The sequence below is a fragment of the Lampetra fluviatilis genome, chromosome 41 (genome assembly GCF_964198595.1).
Source record: "Lampetra fluviatilis chromosome 41, kcLamFluv1.1, whole genome shotgun sequence".
Classification (NCBI taxonomy): domain Eukaryota; kingdom Metazoa; phylum Chordata; class Hyperoartia; order Petromyzontiformes; family Petromyzontidae; genus Lampetra; species Lampetra fluviatilis.
In genome coordinates, this window is record NC_136315.1 from 7,197,805 (window position 1) to 7,213,804 (window position 16,000).

The window sequence follows — 16,000 nt, forward strand, 5'->3', positions numbered from 1 at the left end:
ACATTTGGCACCGCACCATCACTCGGACAAATCATGCGACGTGTTTATTAACCGGGTTCAGTATTGCAAGCGCTTATTTTGGCCACGTGGTGTTACACAAAGACTTGCTCTCGGGAACAGAGCCAGCACTTGATAGTGTGCACATCTACCAAAAGTAAGGATGTAAACACCATTCAACCTCACAAGCCAGACAGAAAAATTAATAGCCAAATTTTCAGCACCTGTTTCCACCGCTTTTAAATATTTGTAAAACATCAGTTGCACCCAGTAACCTTCATAACGCATTATGTTTTCAAAGAGGAAACCCGCGGCGTAAGATCACTGACGCTGGAAATGTAACCCAGCCCAGTAATCTTCCAATAGCTAATCGATCACAACGCTTGTAAATCATGCATTGATACCGTAGATAGAGATTCATAGTCCATTCACTCGACACACGTACTGCCAATTTAATTGTAGATACAATTCAGCCACATCAGCACAAAGCCATAAACACGTTGACTCACACATACAATGCACATTATGTTCTTGGCTTAAGGGGCCATCCATTTAGTACGCAAGCAAAAATCTGACCCCTCCCCCGCTCCCTGTACGCACGCGTACTTTTTACACCCCGCCCCCACCTGCGTGCGTACGCTTGACGCACCCCCCCCCCCCCCAAATCCTATAGAACAGCCGATATTTAATCCACGCAGAAACGATCAAGGATTGATAATATGAACGTGTTGAAGCAAACAGAGAGTCCACCGCCGGAATATGTAACTCATTTGTAGGCCAATGTAGACTAATTATTATCGAGGCTTCACCCCTGCCCCCCGTTTCCTATGCGTACATTGTCAGTAGACCGCCCATACGCAAGCGTACGCATTTGGGTTAACCCCCCACCTCCCCCCTCCATGCGTACGTACTAAATGGATGGGCTCCTAAGTGTACAATTACAGTACACGGATGCACCTTTGTCGAGTTGATATCATCAATAGCCTCCCAAGTCACTGCCCAAGCACTGGGGTAACCCAACATGCCACTTTAACAGCAGCCGAGGGCACCTCCGATCAGCACGGTGGGCTACGTACGGTGAAAAAGAAATTCGAGGCACATACACACAACAGGCTCTCATGGGAAGAAACATCTAAGATTACATACATCGCTAAAACCTGGGGATTATCTCTTCCAACAGAGAAATCTCATCATTAATCCAATCTTGAAAGGCACGCGCGACATATAGGCCTGACAAGGCACTGATTTAGGTACGTAGGTAACACAATAAAGGTTGAATTTGTGTGCTGGAAAATGTTTATTTTCGTCAGAATTTCTGGTGACAATGTGCCAACAACAATGTTGGTACATTCCTGCTGCTTCGTCAGCATATTATTCCGTCCCTAAATAACTTGCTTCTTGGTGAGATATTTACAATTTACCTACAAACCATTTAGCAAAAGCAGATAATGTTTTTAAAAGTTAAAATGTTGGGTGACATGGGATCAGATGGAGAAGTATGTTTATGATTTCAAATCTCACAACTACTTACCTGCAAGAAAATCAGGGATCGAAACTTAAACGGGAACCTTTTCAAGACAGCCCATACTTTGGAAAGGAATACATCAACCACGCAAGCTGCCGAAGAAGTTGGTATGTCACATTCATACCGATCAAGGCGGCGTACCTTTCTTAGGTGCACATTACTTCTGACTATGGACTACTGCCTTCATGCCACAAGGATTCCTTGTAAGTGTAGGTCAACATTGATGTGTTCTTCAAATGCACAACGCCGCACAGTGCATTCTGATCGGAGGACTCCGCATTACAGCCACAAATAATCGTATCACACAATTAGGGCACTGTTCAAAGGCGCCACCAGTTACTCAAGACAGCCATCATAAGACCCAGGTTTATTAATAAAGCTTGTCTTGTGTGCCACGTGTGTATATATAGAGCCACCTCAATCAGCAGCAGGCGGCGGCTAAGTGCTGATGCGGTGGAAATCTCATCGGTGGAACGGAGCCGCGCGCCCGCACGCTCACGGCAGGCAGCAGCCACACCTCCACCAGGGCCATGCCGGGGACACCACCAAACTGGTTAAAACGTTCGACCGCTCCCAAAACACCCCCCCTCACTCAAAAAACTCTGTCAAAGCGCACACACACGCAACCCGAAAGAGATACACCGTCCAAACGAGGCAACCAGTCGTGAGGCACTATATTAGCGCCACATTCATTTTCATCATCATCACAAGTCACTCTGTAACCACGGCGGCTTGATGAAGGCTGCCACATTGTAACCACTGCCAATTATAAGCAGCTGCAATCCACTGGAGCCATGACATGGCCCAACGGTAGCATGTTTACTGCTTGCTGCAGAGGGTTCGCGGTTCGAAGCCGGCAGGACGCCTTCGCAGTGGACGTTAACGATTCTGCGACGTCATTCATTTTGTGCTCGTATCATGGGGTCCAAATTTGCCTAGAAAAAAATTATTCCCTGAAAAATAATCAATTGGGATTATACATTTCAATATCACCCTCCTGTGAAAATACTGTGGAATTTGTGTCTGTGAAACATTGCTGCTTTGTGATAGCCTTACGCAATAAATAAGAATGGCATGAATACCAAATGTAATACATAAAAAATGAGTTTATTCCACAGGCTGCGTTACTATCATGTGCCTATTACCTCTGCTGACCCAGTTGTCATCGATCCCATAAACACTATGCCCAGGTCAGCAGAAATAAAAAAAGCAACCAGAAGCAGGTGTAGAACACAGTACTTTTATCCTTCCGCACTGTCTATGGACATATTTTAAATTCCTGAAACACATCATGTGGAAATGTGAAACAGTAAATCATATTTCATCCCATTTTAGATCCCAATGAATGCATGCATGAAATAAGAGGATCTGCGCTTCTTTTGGAAGAATGTGAATGTCCAGCAAGTGAGCCCCTTGAGTGGAAAAAGTTCCATTCGATCCTCCCGCTCACTGGAATGAACGTCATGACCCTCAGCGGTGACGATAAATAGCGACCCCAACGCAGGGGGGTCAACTCTTGAGTGATCAACAACACATCCGCTGTCGTTTTAAAAATGACCCCCCCACTTGCAAGCGCCGCAACGACAGGTGGGCCTGCAAAGAAGCAGCTTGCCAAGCGATTAACCCCGGAGCATTTATTACAAGCGCTCACTCTGAGCTCGTGTCGCCTCTCGGCTCACCTCGACATTCTAGCGTTACCACTGTTTACGGCCAGCGAGAAAATTACACGCAAAGCGATCCATTGAAGCCGACAAGCGATGCTTTTGCAGCCTAAGCGGCTGCGTATTCTGGGGATAAACACGCGAAGCGACGCTTGAAAGTTGATTAGTTGCACGGACGGAAAATTGCACGGAGCTCTGGGAGGACACGAGTTAATCTCAAGCAGTTCGGAGTGAAACATGGCACGACGAAACCGGCTGCTTCTGGTAGATTTTCAAGTTACAAAATAAAAAATAAACTGCCTAGCAATTAAATCAAGGAGATGAACCCTTATGTTGGCAAGAAAACACCACAAAAAATATGCCCCATTGCACTTTGTTAAGACTGTATTTTTAATTGTTTTCCAAATAAGGTGGAAAACAATAATTAACCCTGTCCATCTGTCTGTAACATGGGGTCACAATAACTCTCAAAGACGGTCCAAAAAGAACACAACTGTAGGAATTTACCCTATAGGAAACTGGCAAAATTGAATCGAAGGGTTGCCCAAAACTTGGAAACCCAAACCAGAGAATAAAGAATGTATTTGCAAATATGAAAACATTTTCCCTGACAGCTTCCCTGTCGTCGGTTAGCCTACAGCAGATTAAATACTTTCAAAGACACACGCATATGGGAACGCATGTGACAGAATCAATGCGTATATAAATGACGTTTCCTCACGTGTTTAGTTCACCATTTCTCTTTGGGATGGCTTGCAGCACACGCATGCCAAAAGCGGAATTACAGGCCCTGCGGTCTCGAGTCACGCGCCCATCGCAATGTCCGTTTTTTACAAAGCGGCATTATATATGTATTTCTAATTAATCTCGTTCTGGATTCTGGAAGGCGAGAGAGAAACAAACAAGACGTGTGAATGCAGGAAACCAGTGGCAACTTTGTCGCACCGAAGCAACCGCGTTTGCCTCCAGTAGGCAGCTCTCACCACCACAAGGAGCTTGCGGAATTACACCCGCGTTGTGACGTTTTCTGAGAAACAGTCATGCTTTCCGACAACAGTCGGGGGGGTGGAAATTATTTGGCAGCATGTAAAAAGAGGTACAATGTGCAGCTTACGCATGTCTATATAAATACATGAAGTGGCACGAGTAGGCAGTGGCAGGTCGCGCATGGCTTTCACATTCAATGTCACACTCCGTAATGTGGGAGACACATTACTTGGTTAACTAATGATGCAATTGGTACAATTTTAGGTTTAGTAAATTATAAATTCAAGCTTAGCCTGCCCTCCAAGTGAAACAAATATACCCGTGGGTCGTATTTTTACTGATGTCTTAAACCAAAATGGCTGCGATTAGAATGTTCGTTAAAACTAGGCTCAACAATATTTTTGCCAATTTTGACCTCTCTACCAATTTAAGAAGACGATTAGAATATACATCGGTTGTAAATCTGTATGTATTTGATAGAAAATAACTTATACATGGGATGCTTAATAAAATCGGTGAACTTTGATGAGTCGATGATTAATAACAAGTAACATGTTGTTGCATGCCCCTATGAATTGCATTAGCACACACACACACACATCGACTTAGACACACACAGACATCGACTCACACGCACAAACACATCGACTTACACACACACATCGACTTACACACATGTAAGACAGGCTTTATGCACTCGTATCAAATAATTTTGCTATGTTTGTTCATTAATTAATTTCGGACAAGCTGATTTCTTTGACTTACATAGACTAATTAAAGAGCAAAAGTATCGCCTTTTTATGTTGGTGTTTAAAGAAAACCACATTCAGATATGTACTTGTAATTAACAGTACGTTGCTTTTAAATATGACTTTCCATTTTTCAGCTTTCTAAATAATCTATACATTCCCAATGGTATTCAAACAGATCATCTAATTAGGATGCTAGGACACAAAACAAATATAAACAAAAGCCACTGCAAGACAAAACTCTCCTAAAGCACATGAAATGTCTGCGAAACCAGATCTTGCATAACCGAGCAAGTGCGTGCGAGCGAGCGAGCGTTTGCACTCGCGTGCGTCACTTGCAATCGACTGAGCAACTCCGCAAGGAACACTAAAAACCACTCCAAGGAATGCTCTGGGATAGCAGCAAGATTGAGCACAATAGTTATAAAAAATTAACCCGTAAAAACAAAGTTTTTCACTATAAATCCTTTATATGCGTGGCAGCTAGAGTCCTCTCGTCATCTGGCTTGAGATGGCTGCCATCTATGGGTCAGATGATTGCCTGCCACCATTAAGCAATTGGTAATTAAATATAATTTATTTTTTCCTAAAAAGTGTAAAATTTTCGAAAAAAAATTTCACGAAAATAAATTGTCATGCACAACGAGTCTGTGTGCAAAATGTCAGCTCGATTGGATCACGGGAAGTGGGTTAAAAAACGACCGAAAGATTTGCACGGTCGTAAGCGCGCAAGCAAGCAAGTGAACTTAATATAAAGGATTTAAAAAGGCAGAAAGCTTAAATAACTAAATGTTGAATATACGACCACAGCAATTGCAGCTCAGAAGCTTAGTCTATTAAGACTAAAACGTGTAGTGATCTACTTGTTTGGTGGTCGATTACTCCGACCACTTTGAGTGGTGGCCCACGCCCACAGCCTGCCTCCAAAAGGTGGGAAACCCTTACAAGCCACGCCCAGCATGACACATAATGCCGACACAATTACCATGCCCCACCCTCTACTTCTTATACAGCGGCACACAAGGGAACAGAGGTGAGACTTTTCCCCCACTAGCGTCATGTAATCCGATTAGTCCGCAATTAAAAGTATAACTGGTAGTCATTGATTACTTTAAAATGTATCAAACAAGTTCTAAAGCCAAGTACTGCCTTATGACAACAGCATCGCCACCACCCGAGCACACAGCCCACAGAGCACAGTGGTGAGAAATGCCTTGCTGAAGTGTCAGATACAAGTGTGACATTTTCTTCACATTGCTGTGCTCCTTTGGTTTCAAAGTGCAAATTGTTCTGGGCACTCAAAAATGGTATTTGTGCTCAGCTAGAGGCAATATGATTGTTGATTAAAACTGAGTTAAACTCGTGCACGTTTTGAGCAAGGGGATAAAATTACTCCAGTGGGACAAATGAATTACCAATTAGATTCTCGAGCCAGGCACAATCCATGCACCAGGGCTCTTTGGGCAAACTGCAACTGGATATGCTAGCAAGGCTGCATAATACCCAGCAGCTTAATTCTGACAGTCCCTCTGCTTGTTCAATCATTAAGGGGTATCATTTTGAAAATACAATTTGGTGGATTTTTCAACATGCGTTAAGCTTATAGAAGATATATGTTTTTGTACCTCATATATCACACACAAAATGCAGATATATTATCAAAATGTAATATCAACTTTCATATGTCTCCCCTGCTAAAATGAGCATTGGTGGTCTTCAGCCAGTAGTGGAATTCCACATTTCAAATAACTTAAACATAACACACATTAAAAAATTATCATGTAAAATGTTGTTCCATGTAAAGGAATTATTGTAATAAAAAAATAAACTTGATCTTTAGAAATGCAATACTCTCAACACACAAAACTCAAATGAGCAGATGGAAGACATTACATTTAAGATATGGATCATTCCGTTTTCAAAGGACCTGAAGAAATTTATAAAGCAAATAAAGGTAATCACTATTACCCCCTCTTAGAAGACACCCTCAAATACAACGTTTGCTGAGAGTTTTCGATGGTAACATGCGCGTTTGCATGTGTACTTGCTAAATGAGCACACTCGTACCCAGACTCGCACAAGCAACACATTGTCTTCCTTTGTGTTGTCACTGACCAAAAACGACTGGAAAGAAAATGTCCCGATTTTGTGGCTTAAAGAAGAGACAGGGCTGTGAAAGAATGCAGACACTTTTGGCACAAGATAGAGCACTCACTGTGACATCAGCGAACAGCCAAGAGTCAAGACAGCCACGATTACTCATCCAGGCAAGGCACTCGGGCGATACGACCACCCTTAAGACCCTATTCCTTGTGACAAGCGGACTGGCCAACATAACGTCAGCACCGGCAATCCCAAGCACAGAGTCTGGTCGCTTAAATTGTTAGCCACGGACTGACATTGTGATTTCACCCAAGCCCCTTTGAACGAACGCCCAAACATGTGACAGGCAAAAAAAACGCCAAATATTTTCTTCTTGAAAGATTTGAGCCGATCAAAGGGTAGCTTGGGCAAAAAAAAATGGGTCATACTGATTATGCAATAGCTTTTCTGCTCAATTTTCAAAGCGAACAAATAAAGCAATTACCAGCATGTAAAGTCACTCCTCGCTTAACGTCGGTCTGTTTAACATCGTTTCACGACAAATTCGTTGATGAAGCACTACCCATGTGTGCATTTCAAATCGCAGGTTGAAGGTGTGGAGCATAAATGTGGGATCGTAGATGTACATTGATACATTGGATTTTGCTACACTGCCCTCAACAGACTATAACAGTCAAGCAACCAGTGGCGGCTCCTGCAAAATCTCAGGGGGGGCAAATGTCTGGATGATTGATAAGGATAAGGTCCACCCATGCAATGGATAAATTAACAGCTTAAGCATGTAAAGGCAACTTCACTTCTTTAATATTAATGAAAAATAAAGTGACTCTTACAATACATCTTGTTTGTTTCTATACTCACTATTAAAAGAAACCACTCAAGTTAATTTTATTAAAGATTCCACTAGGTGGCGATAAATTATATTGTTGGATGAAACGTGCTTACGTATGATGACGTTAGCACGTATGATGACGTAAGCACGTTAGTGCAAGCCCTCCCGGAAGCCATAGAGAATGCATTGGAGCACCCGCCGTTCGAAAAAAAACATCTTTGAATGTAAGTCTATGGGGCCACTCGGGGCGATTCTCAGCCGGAGTGAAATCGCCCAAAAAGAGGCGGTACTCCACAGAACGTGACATGACGCTGATTGGACTATATCCAGAGGCACAGTGACAGCTAGCGTAGCTCTGTGGTTGAATGACATTGGTGGTGCGTCGCCCAATCGCCCTAATGAAGAAACCGCCCCTGCAAGCAACAGCCAATAACAGCCTATCACACCTATTTTTTGTGAATACATATACCAGAGGTTGTGATGACGACCGCTTGTGTTGCGATCCAAACGTTGTAGTTTGTTTATTGAATTTTTATCAATTTGAACCTATCTACGTGACTTTACCGAAAGACCCAATGAATATACAATGTATTGGTATTTGTATGTATAAGTAAATATTTTAATGCAATATTCTGATTTTAACAACACAAGATATTCCAATGAAATTAAGAATTAAATTACGTTCATGCATTTGCTCAACCTGCCTTCATGATGTGTTTATTTCTGTGTGGCCCAAAATACAGGTTTGCTAAGGGTCTCCCAGCTGCAATGGTAAGGTTAGCTATGCCAATGTATTAGTAATCAGGGAACATGCACTTTTCAACCCAGTGCAGAATATTGGAAATATTGATGTGGCACAATGGATGTAATATGGGGAGTAGAAATTACTGAACATCAAGAGTATTAACAAGAAATACAAAAAAGTTACACAAATAAAATAACTGTGAGTGATAATCTTATTTGTCATACTTATGTGCTTTGTCACAAATAACACGGAGTCATTCTATCTACAGGAAAGTAACCCATATTGACGCCTACCTAATACCTGATTCCCACCACCATCCATCCCAGAAGAAACCCTCATCAAAACGCTACACCACAAAGCTTAATGCATCTCCAACCAATGAACTCAAACACGTACACCGAGCACTCAAGGCGAATAGATATTCTGACGACACAATCCGCAAAGGCATCACCCCAACCGTGAGGAAGGAGTCGTCTGAGGATACAATCAAAACCATCACCCTGCCATACACGACAGTGGTAACCAAACAGATTTCCAAAATCATGAACAAACACAAGATCCAGGTCCGATTTAACACAGTACATAAAATTCGTGATCTGATCCCATCTGTGAAGGACAAGATACCTGACATGCAATATTCCGGTGTCGACAAACTAAGCTGTATCTGCGGCAGCAGTTACATTGGGGAAACTAAGCGACATGTCTCGGACCGTGTTCGTGAACATAAGGAAGATTTGAAACATGGTAGGACCAATACTTCTGCGTGGCTGATCATTATTTTAATGCGGCTGGCTCACGTGAAATTGATTTCTCTAAAACAATGGTACCTTGCAAGCCTACTGGCTATCAAAAAAGATTCGTTCATGAAACCATCCATATATACAGACAGAGACAATTTCAACCGAAAGGAGGGTTATAGACTCAGCAATCATTGGAAGGATGTCATCAACCACTTTGGGTCATGACTTGACTTGTGTTTTCTTGTCAATCAACCTCCACCATCAGCCGTGTGGTGTGTGGAGCAGGGTGCAGGGATTTCTTGGCAGCCCTTTGTTGCATTGGCATTGCTGCTGCATTGGCATTGCTGCACCACCCATGCTCCTGGTGCTGCCTATACACGTGGGCTATGCCCATCCCCAAAACTTTATAAACAATTTGCCTTTAGAGGCTACCTCCTTTGCCTGATGACGACCGCTTGTGTTGCGATTGAAACGTCGTGATATTTGTATTCACTTTGTTAATTTTTTCTATCTACGTGACTTTACCGAAAGAACCAAAGAATACGATAACAACAGCAGATCGTTTTCCCACCTTTTTAGTTAAGGTATGGTATAGTTACGGTATTATCAGTGAAACACACACACAAACATCCAACACATTTGTGGCGATCTAAATTTAACGTTTATATCTTTATTGGGCTTCATAAATGCAATGTTAACTCGTGACAAATATCACATCCAATAAGTCGAAATAAATTTAAACATTGATAACGTCTTCAAATGTGTTCACAATTGTGGTATTTAAAGACTTTGTACAAAAGACAAAAAAAAGACCAAAAGACTAACAGTGCAATATTTGCCTTTCATCTTACAATATATGCCTGCTTTTTGAATGCACCAAATACATCGAAGGATTAAGATTTTTTTTAAACGTCACTGCAGTCCCTCAACAATTCAAGTAGTATTCTGTGATGCATGGAAAAACGTACATTCTACTTAGTACCGTATGTGTTATGAAAAAACAGAGGGGATAAAACGAGAAAGTAAATGTTTGAAACTTCACAGACTGACAAATAGGAAGATAAATTATGTTCCAAATCGGCCTTGTGTAAACACAAAAATCGATGGTAAAATATTTTGAGATTTTGCTCCACTATCTATATATGCACATAACGCACATACAAATGACATTTGTGCCTGGGTGGGTCAGGGGTCAGAGCACTGAATCTGCACTGTAGAGACCCTGGGTTCGAATCCGGGTGGCCACCCTTCACTAAATTTGGTTTCTTATGTGTAGTGAGCTAATGGTCTTAGCCAAGTCACCAAATACAATGCAAATAAACATAATAGCATTTGTTTACTTAATTGTGCAATCATGGCAGTTCTGCAAAAAATGATATTCGATTGTCACACTACAAGTATGTCCAAAGCAATGCATGTGGGAAATTTCAGTGCATTTGATGGGATCTCAGATGCAGTTCTGAACGGATAGTCTCCTGCCATGCCATTGATAGCACAATTACGCTTACAATAGGGAAACGGCAAAAACATCGAAGACCTACTTTACCAAGTACCTAATACAGTATAAACATTATATTCTTGTGTAAGGTAATATGTTGAGGAGACGAATGCCAGTGGAGATCTGCTAGCCACGAGGGCTTCAGGAGAGAGTTTGTGTAGTTTTGCTATTAGTCCGTTGAAGGAGCACAGGCTACAGTGGTTTACCATATGGTCCATAGTTTAGGTTGCATTGCTGCATTCGTAATGTGGCTTCATAAAGTGAAATTAACCGAGTAAACACCAAATATACACACCAATTAATTTTTAATTATGAGAATTTTCTCTGCCATTTTGTACACGACACTGCCTTCTACAACAAACTGTACTAAACCAGCAGGTAGCATGGTTAAATAATCCCCAAGACCTGCAGCAATTGATTTAGACGGCAAAGACTGTACATGGTTATGTGAAATAAATTATAAAATTCATATTTTTCAAGCCACGCTACACAAATATCACGTTCTTCATTTCCTCGTAAGAAGTGACAGAAACATACATATTGGTTTTACTTTTACCTGAACAATTGGTGGCTGACATGTAAATTGAGTACTGCACACAAAAGTGTATCTGTGCTCAAACAGCATTGGGCAGCAGACCTGATGAGCCAGAAGTAAAAACATTCTACATTTCTCAGATGAAAAACCAGCTTATACAGGCGGCAATGAATCAACTGTGGTCACATTAACGGTGACATTAAGAGGTGCTAGAGCAATAGCATCGTCAGCCAATATTGATGTAACCAACATAGCATATTTCAGAATCAGAAACTTTATTTATACTGGAGGAATCCGATGAGCTATAAAGTTCCTTTCCACAGATGTGTGCAGGGGCACACGTTGCTAAGCAGGTATATGATTCACTGTTACATTGCTTTTATGGCTTTATTTTGGTGATTTCGAAAACGTTTTTTGGTTTGGCCATGTTAGTTTGTTGTAGTACAGAGTTAGACTGATGGCTTTAATCTAAGTTGTCTTGTGGTTGTTGTTGTTTTACTTGCATCTCACTGGGATGTTTGCACACAGCGTTGATGTACGGTGCCTTTTTATGGATGATTTTGCTGTTTTTCCTGGATTTTTCTGTTTGCGCATAGTCACTTTAAGATGTTTTTCTTGTTCATGTTTTTTGTTTGTTGCGGTTGCACCCGATTCAGGAACCGAATGGCTCACATGGCTACACCCAATAAATGAAACTTTAAAAAAAATGATGGCCAGAGGTCAAGAATGACGTCGGGAGTGGCAGAAGAAGAAGAGGGCACACGCCCAAGAGGACATCCCAACCGTGGCCATCGAGAGATAAAAACTCGCGTGCAGGTTGCTTGCTCGGTGAATTGTTGTTGCACTGCAGGGCCGCGACGGATGACGACGTAGGGAGGCCCTTCATCCATTAATTCTAGATTTGAAGCTTTCGTGACTGCAATGATTCATATTCTCAGGTTTTTTCGGTAAAGTCACGTAGGTAAAACATTAAAAGTAATGAAAGTAAAATAAAACAAAACAAAAATAAAAATAAAATTCACGACGTTTCGGAGGCAACACAAGTCTCCGTCATCAGGTGGGACCGTCACAGCCAGATTAGCTGCATCAAGTGAAGCAATGATTCAAGATGTAATCCCTTATAAGCAAGTTGAAGGGGGGAGGAGAGGGGGGGGGGAGTTCATCAGAATGTGGTAGCCAATGAATGGAACGTATCGGGAGGGAGGGGGGTGGGAGGGGGAGGGAGCCAACAAAACATTTGGCGACGGCTTGGACGCGGCTGCTGCGCACGCCAACACAATGGGCAGAGAGGGGGGAGGGGAGGTCTGATACACATGATAGAACAAAGGAACGAAAATGCCCATGTTTATACCAATGCAGGCTGAAAAATGAAGAGAGTACTGTTAAAAATAACTGGGGATGTTAACACTCGGTGAAGTAAATTAAAATAGTGCCTGTCAGATAAGATGGTCCAAAAAGTGTAATTAAGTCTTTTTTGCGTGGTTAATAACATCTTTCCAGTGATTACTGAGTTTGTACCCATCATCACGGTTGAAATTATGTCTGTGTTTGTATATTTGTATGGCTTCGTGTACAAACCTTTGATGGTAGCCAGGAGGCTTGCAGAGAACCTTGGTCTCGGAAAAGACAATTTCATGAGAGCCCGCCGAGTTGTAGCAATGATCGGCAACGGCCGAAGAATCAGTTCTGCCGTGTTTCAGATCTGACTTGTGCTCACGGACACGATCAGCAACATGACGTTTTGTTTCTCCAATGTAGCAATCACCACAAATGCAACTCAATTTGTAGACTCCAGGATACTGCCCTTCATCCAGCAGTGGATTGATCATGGCTGATGACTATGCTGACGATGCTTATGACTGATTTGAGCGTGGCCAGGATTGTAACTACTAAGTCTAATTACTCCTGACAAGACAACACAACGGTCCACCCTCATGTATCCCATCGCAGCTAGTGTATTTAACAAGGCAATTCGCTTATAACAAGTGAAATACATTGTATCATACAGTAATATAGCATGCATGTCTGTCATATATAGACCAAAAAAGCCATAAAAATCATACAAAAAAACTACTAAAATCCTTGCCCAATTTATCCAAAAAAACCTTACCTCACAAAATGTAAGTACTCTAAATGAAAAAATAAACGGAACGTAGAGTACGGTGCCATTCATACGAATTATAGAAATCCCAACTAAAAATTTAGTTTTTTAAAAAATAGTTAAAACGATCACAAATCTGTCAAACCCTTATCATTGCCTTGCTTATTACAGACCAATGCAGACCTTATTGGCCACCCCGTGGCTTTAAACATCTCAACGTTCATCCTAAAACAAAGCCCCATCACAAGGACAGAAACACAGACAGACCCAAAAAAAACCTTGCCCGTGTTGAAACGACTACACGCCCTATGGGCCCGAAAACTAAAATGTCCCTCTTCAAGAACACGGATTAAACCGCATGGGTCGACACGGCACGATCATAAATTGTCTCACAAAAGTGCGAACTCCAAGAATCCTCAGATTGTGGCTCACCACCACCCCTTCTCCCCGCCACCACCACCGCCGCCGCCGCCAATGTTGACAAAACAAGGGGGAGAAGCCCGCCTTGCCCACCCACAACATCCCGCAACGCTGGGGGTGATGGGGGGGGGGTTGGCTCGCCTTACCCGACAACCGCGTCGCCAACGCCGCGCCACCGGGGCGCCCTGGGCTGGTGGCTCGCCGCCTTCCTGTGGAACAGCTTGTGGAAGAGAGTAGGACCCATGGTCAACGCGAGTCAGACTCCTCTACCCGCGTCGTCGCCGTCAAAGCCGCCGCTGATGCAGCCGCCGCCTCTGCGCGCTCCATCCCCGCGCGCGTGACCCGCGCCGTCTCCTCGCGCTCCCATTGGTCGCCGGCGCGCCCGGACGTTAGCACGTACGAAGCGGACGCGGCCTTCCCATTGGTTAAGAGCCGCCCCCACCGCCCCCCCTCCACGTCCCCCCTCCACGTCCCCCCTCCACGTCCCCCCTCCACGTCCCCCCTCCACGTCCCCCCTCCACGTCCCCCCTCCACGTCCCCCCTCCACGTCCCCCCTCCACGTCCCCCCTCCACGTCCCTCTCCCACAAAGCTTACCGCACGCGCGCGCTCTGAGTCTCATTGGTTGAGAGGGGGCGGGCCAGCTTTCTTCCCGGCCACGCCCATCACCATCATGGCCCCGCCCCCAACAGCTCACAGCGACCCCCTCTCATTGGTTGCTTGGGTTCGTCTCGCGCTCGTCCCCCCCTCGCTTCCTGGCTGTTGCCACGCTCGCGCCCTCTGATTGGTTGGTTTTCAGACTCATCAGCATACAGTATTTATAAGTGGAGTGGAGGTGGAGGAATCCGATGAGCTATAAAGCTTTTTGTTCACAGATGCTCCAGTAGGGGCACGGGGTCAGAACGTTACAAAAAACAATACAAAAACACGAATGCAAAGTGTAGGAAAAGTAAACAAAGCCCTTAAGAAAACAAATTAAATTAAACTTTTTTTTTAAATCTTACCAAATAAAGCCCACTGAGCTTTTAACTTATTTTTCAGAAGCGACATAGCCACAATTGATTGCTCAACAAAGTGGCTTATCACGTGAAAATATATAGCAGCAAAATAATGATCTAAATCAGTGGTTCTTAACCTTTACTAGAACAATGCACCCCTTGGGTTTTCAATCGTAAAAAAATGTCTGTTAATAGATACATCATAATAATTACATTTATATAGCGCTTTTATTCAAAGATCTCAAAGCGCTGTGCAGAACACAGCAACAGCAGACACTCAGCATGAACAAAATCTAAATACATTTGAAAAATAATTTACTAAAAGAACAAAAAATGTAATAAGCGGAAGCGTATAAATAGGTGTTGACTGAAAGCTTTCGTGACTGTAGGAATTCATATTCTTTGGGTCTTTCTCGGTAGAAATTGTGTCTGTGTCTGTATATATGGATGGCTTCATGAACAAATCTTTGTTGATAGCCAGTGGGCTTGCAAATTACCTTCGTCTTAGAGAAATCTATTTCGTGTATTGAAGGCTTGGTGCAGGTGTTTCAGTTCACTGGCTAGGTTATGATGGTCGGAGATACATTGAGCTCAATGGGTACAAACTCAGCAATCATTGGAAGGAAGTCATTAACCAGTTTAAGTCATAACTCTGTGATGTTTCCATCTTGTCACCTTCCGATGTTAGTTTTATTTGACTAAAGATGGGACAAGCAATTCCAGTTCATGCGGTGTCGCTCCTGCTTTGGGCGTACCACAAGTTGTTGGCGTCATCCTTTCTCTTGGCTCTCCGATTTCACATGAACGTCACCATCACCGCTTGTGCTGGCCCCAGGGCAATTGTGCTCCGTCCACTTCGTTCTGATACCAGGACGCTTGGGCTACATTTAAAACCTTTAAACCAGCTCGCCTTTCGTGGCTTTCCCCCCTTTTTTCCACCTGATTATGGTCGCTTGTGTTGCGATCGAAACGTCGTAATTTTGAGTTGTTTTTACTATAATTTCTTTAACCTATTTACGTGTTTTGTTTTATCTTTATTATTTTCTTATTCCCCTTTTACGCGACTTTACCGAAAGAACCAAGAAGATGAATCCCTGCAGTCACAAAAGCT

The 16,000-nt window shown here is 43.0% G+C and overlaps 1 protein-coding gene across 1 annotated transcript in view; it reads right to left on the reverse strand.

Annotated features, from left to right (window-relative positions):
* Positions 1-14,252, reverse strand: part of FNIP2 (folliculin interacting protein 2) — a 65,397-nt gene extending 51,145 nt beyond the window's left edge. Inside the window, exon 1 of the mRNA XM_078875458.1 lies at positions 14,040-14,252. Within this exon, the coding sequence (XP_078731584.1) occupies positions 14,040-14,137 (98 nt within the window). The 5' untranslated portion in view covers positions 14,138-14,252. The remainder of the gene's footprint in view (positions 1-14,039) is intronic.
* Positions 14,253-16,000: the final 1,748 nt, after the last annotated feature.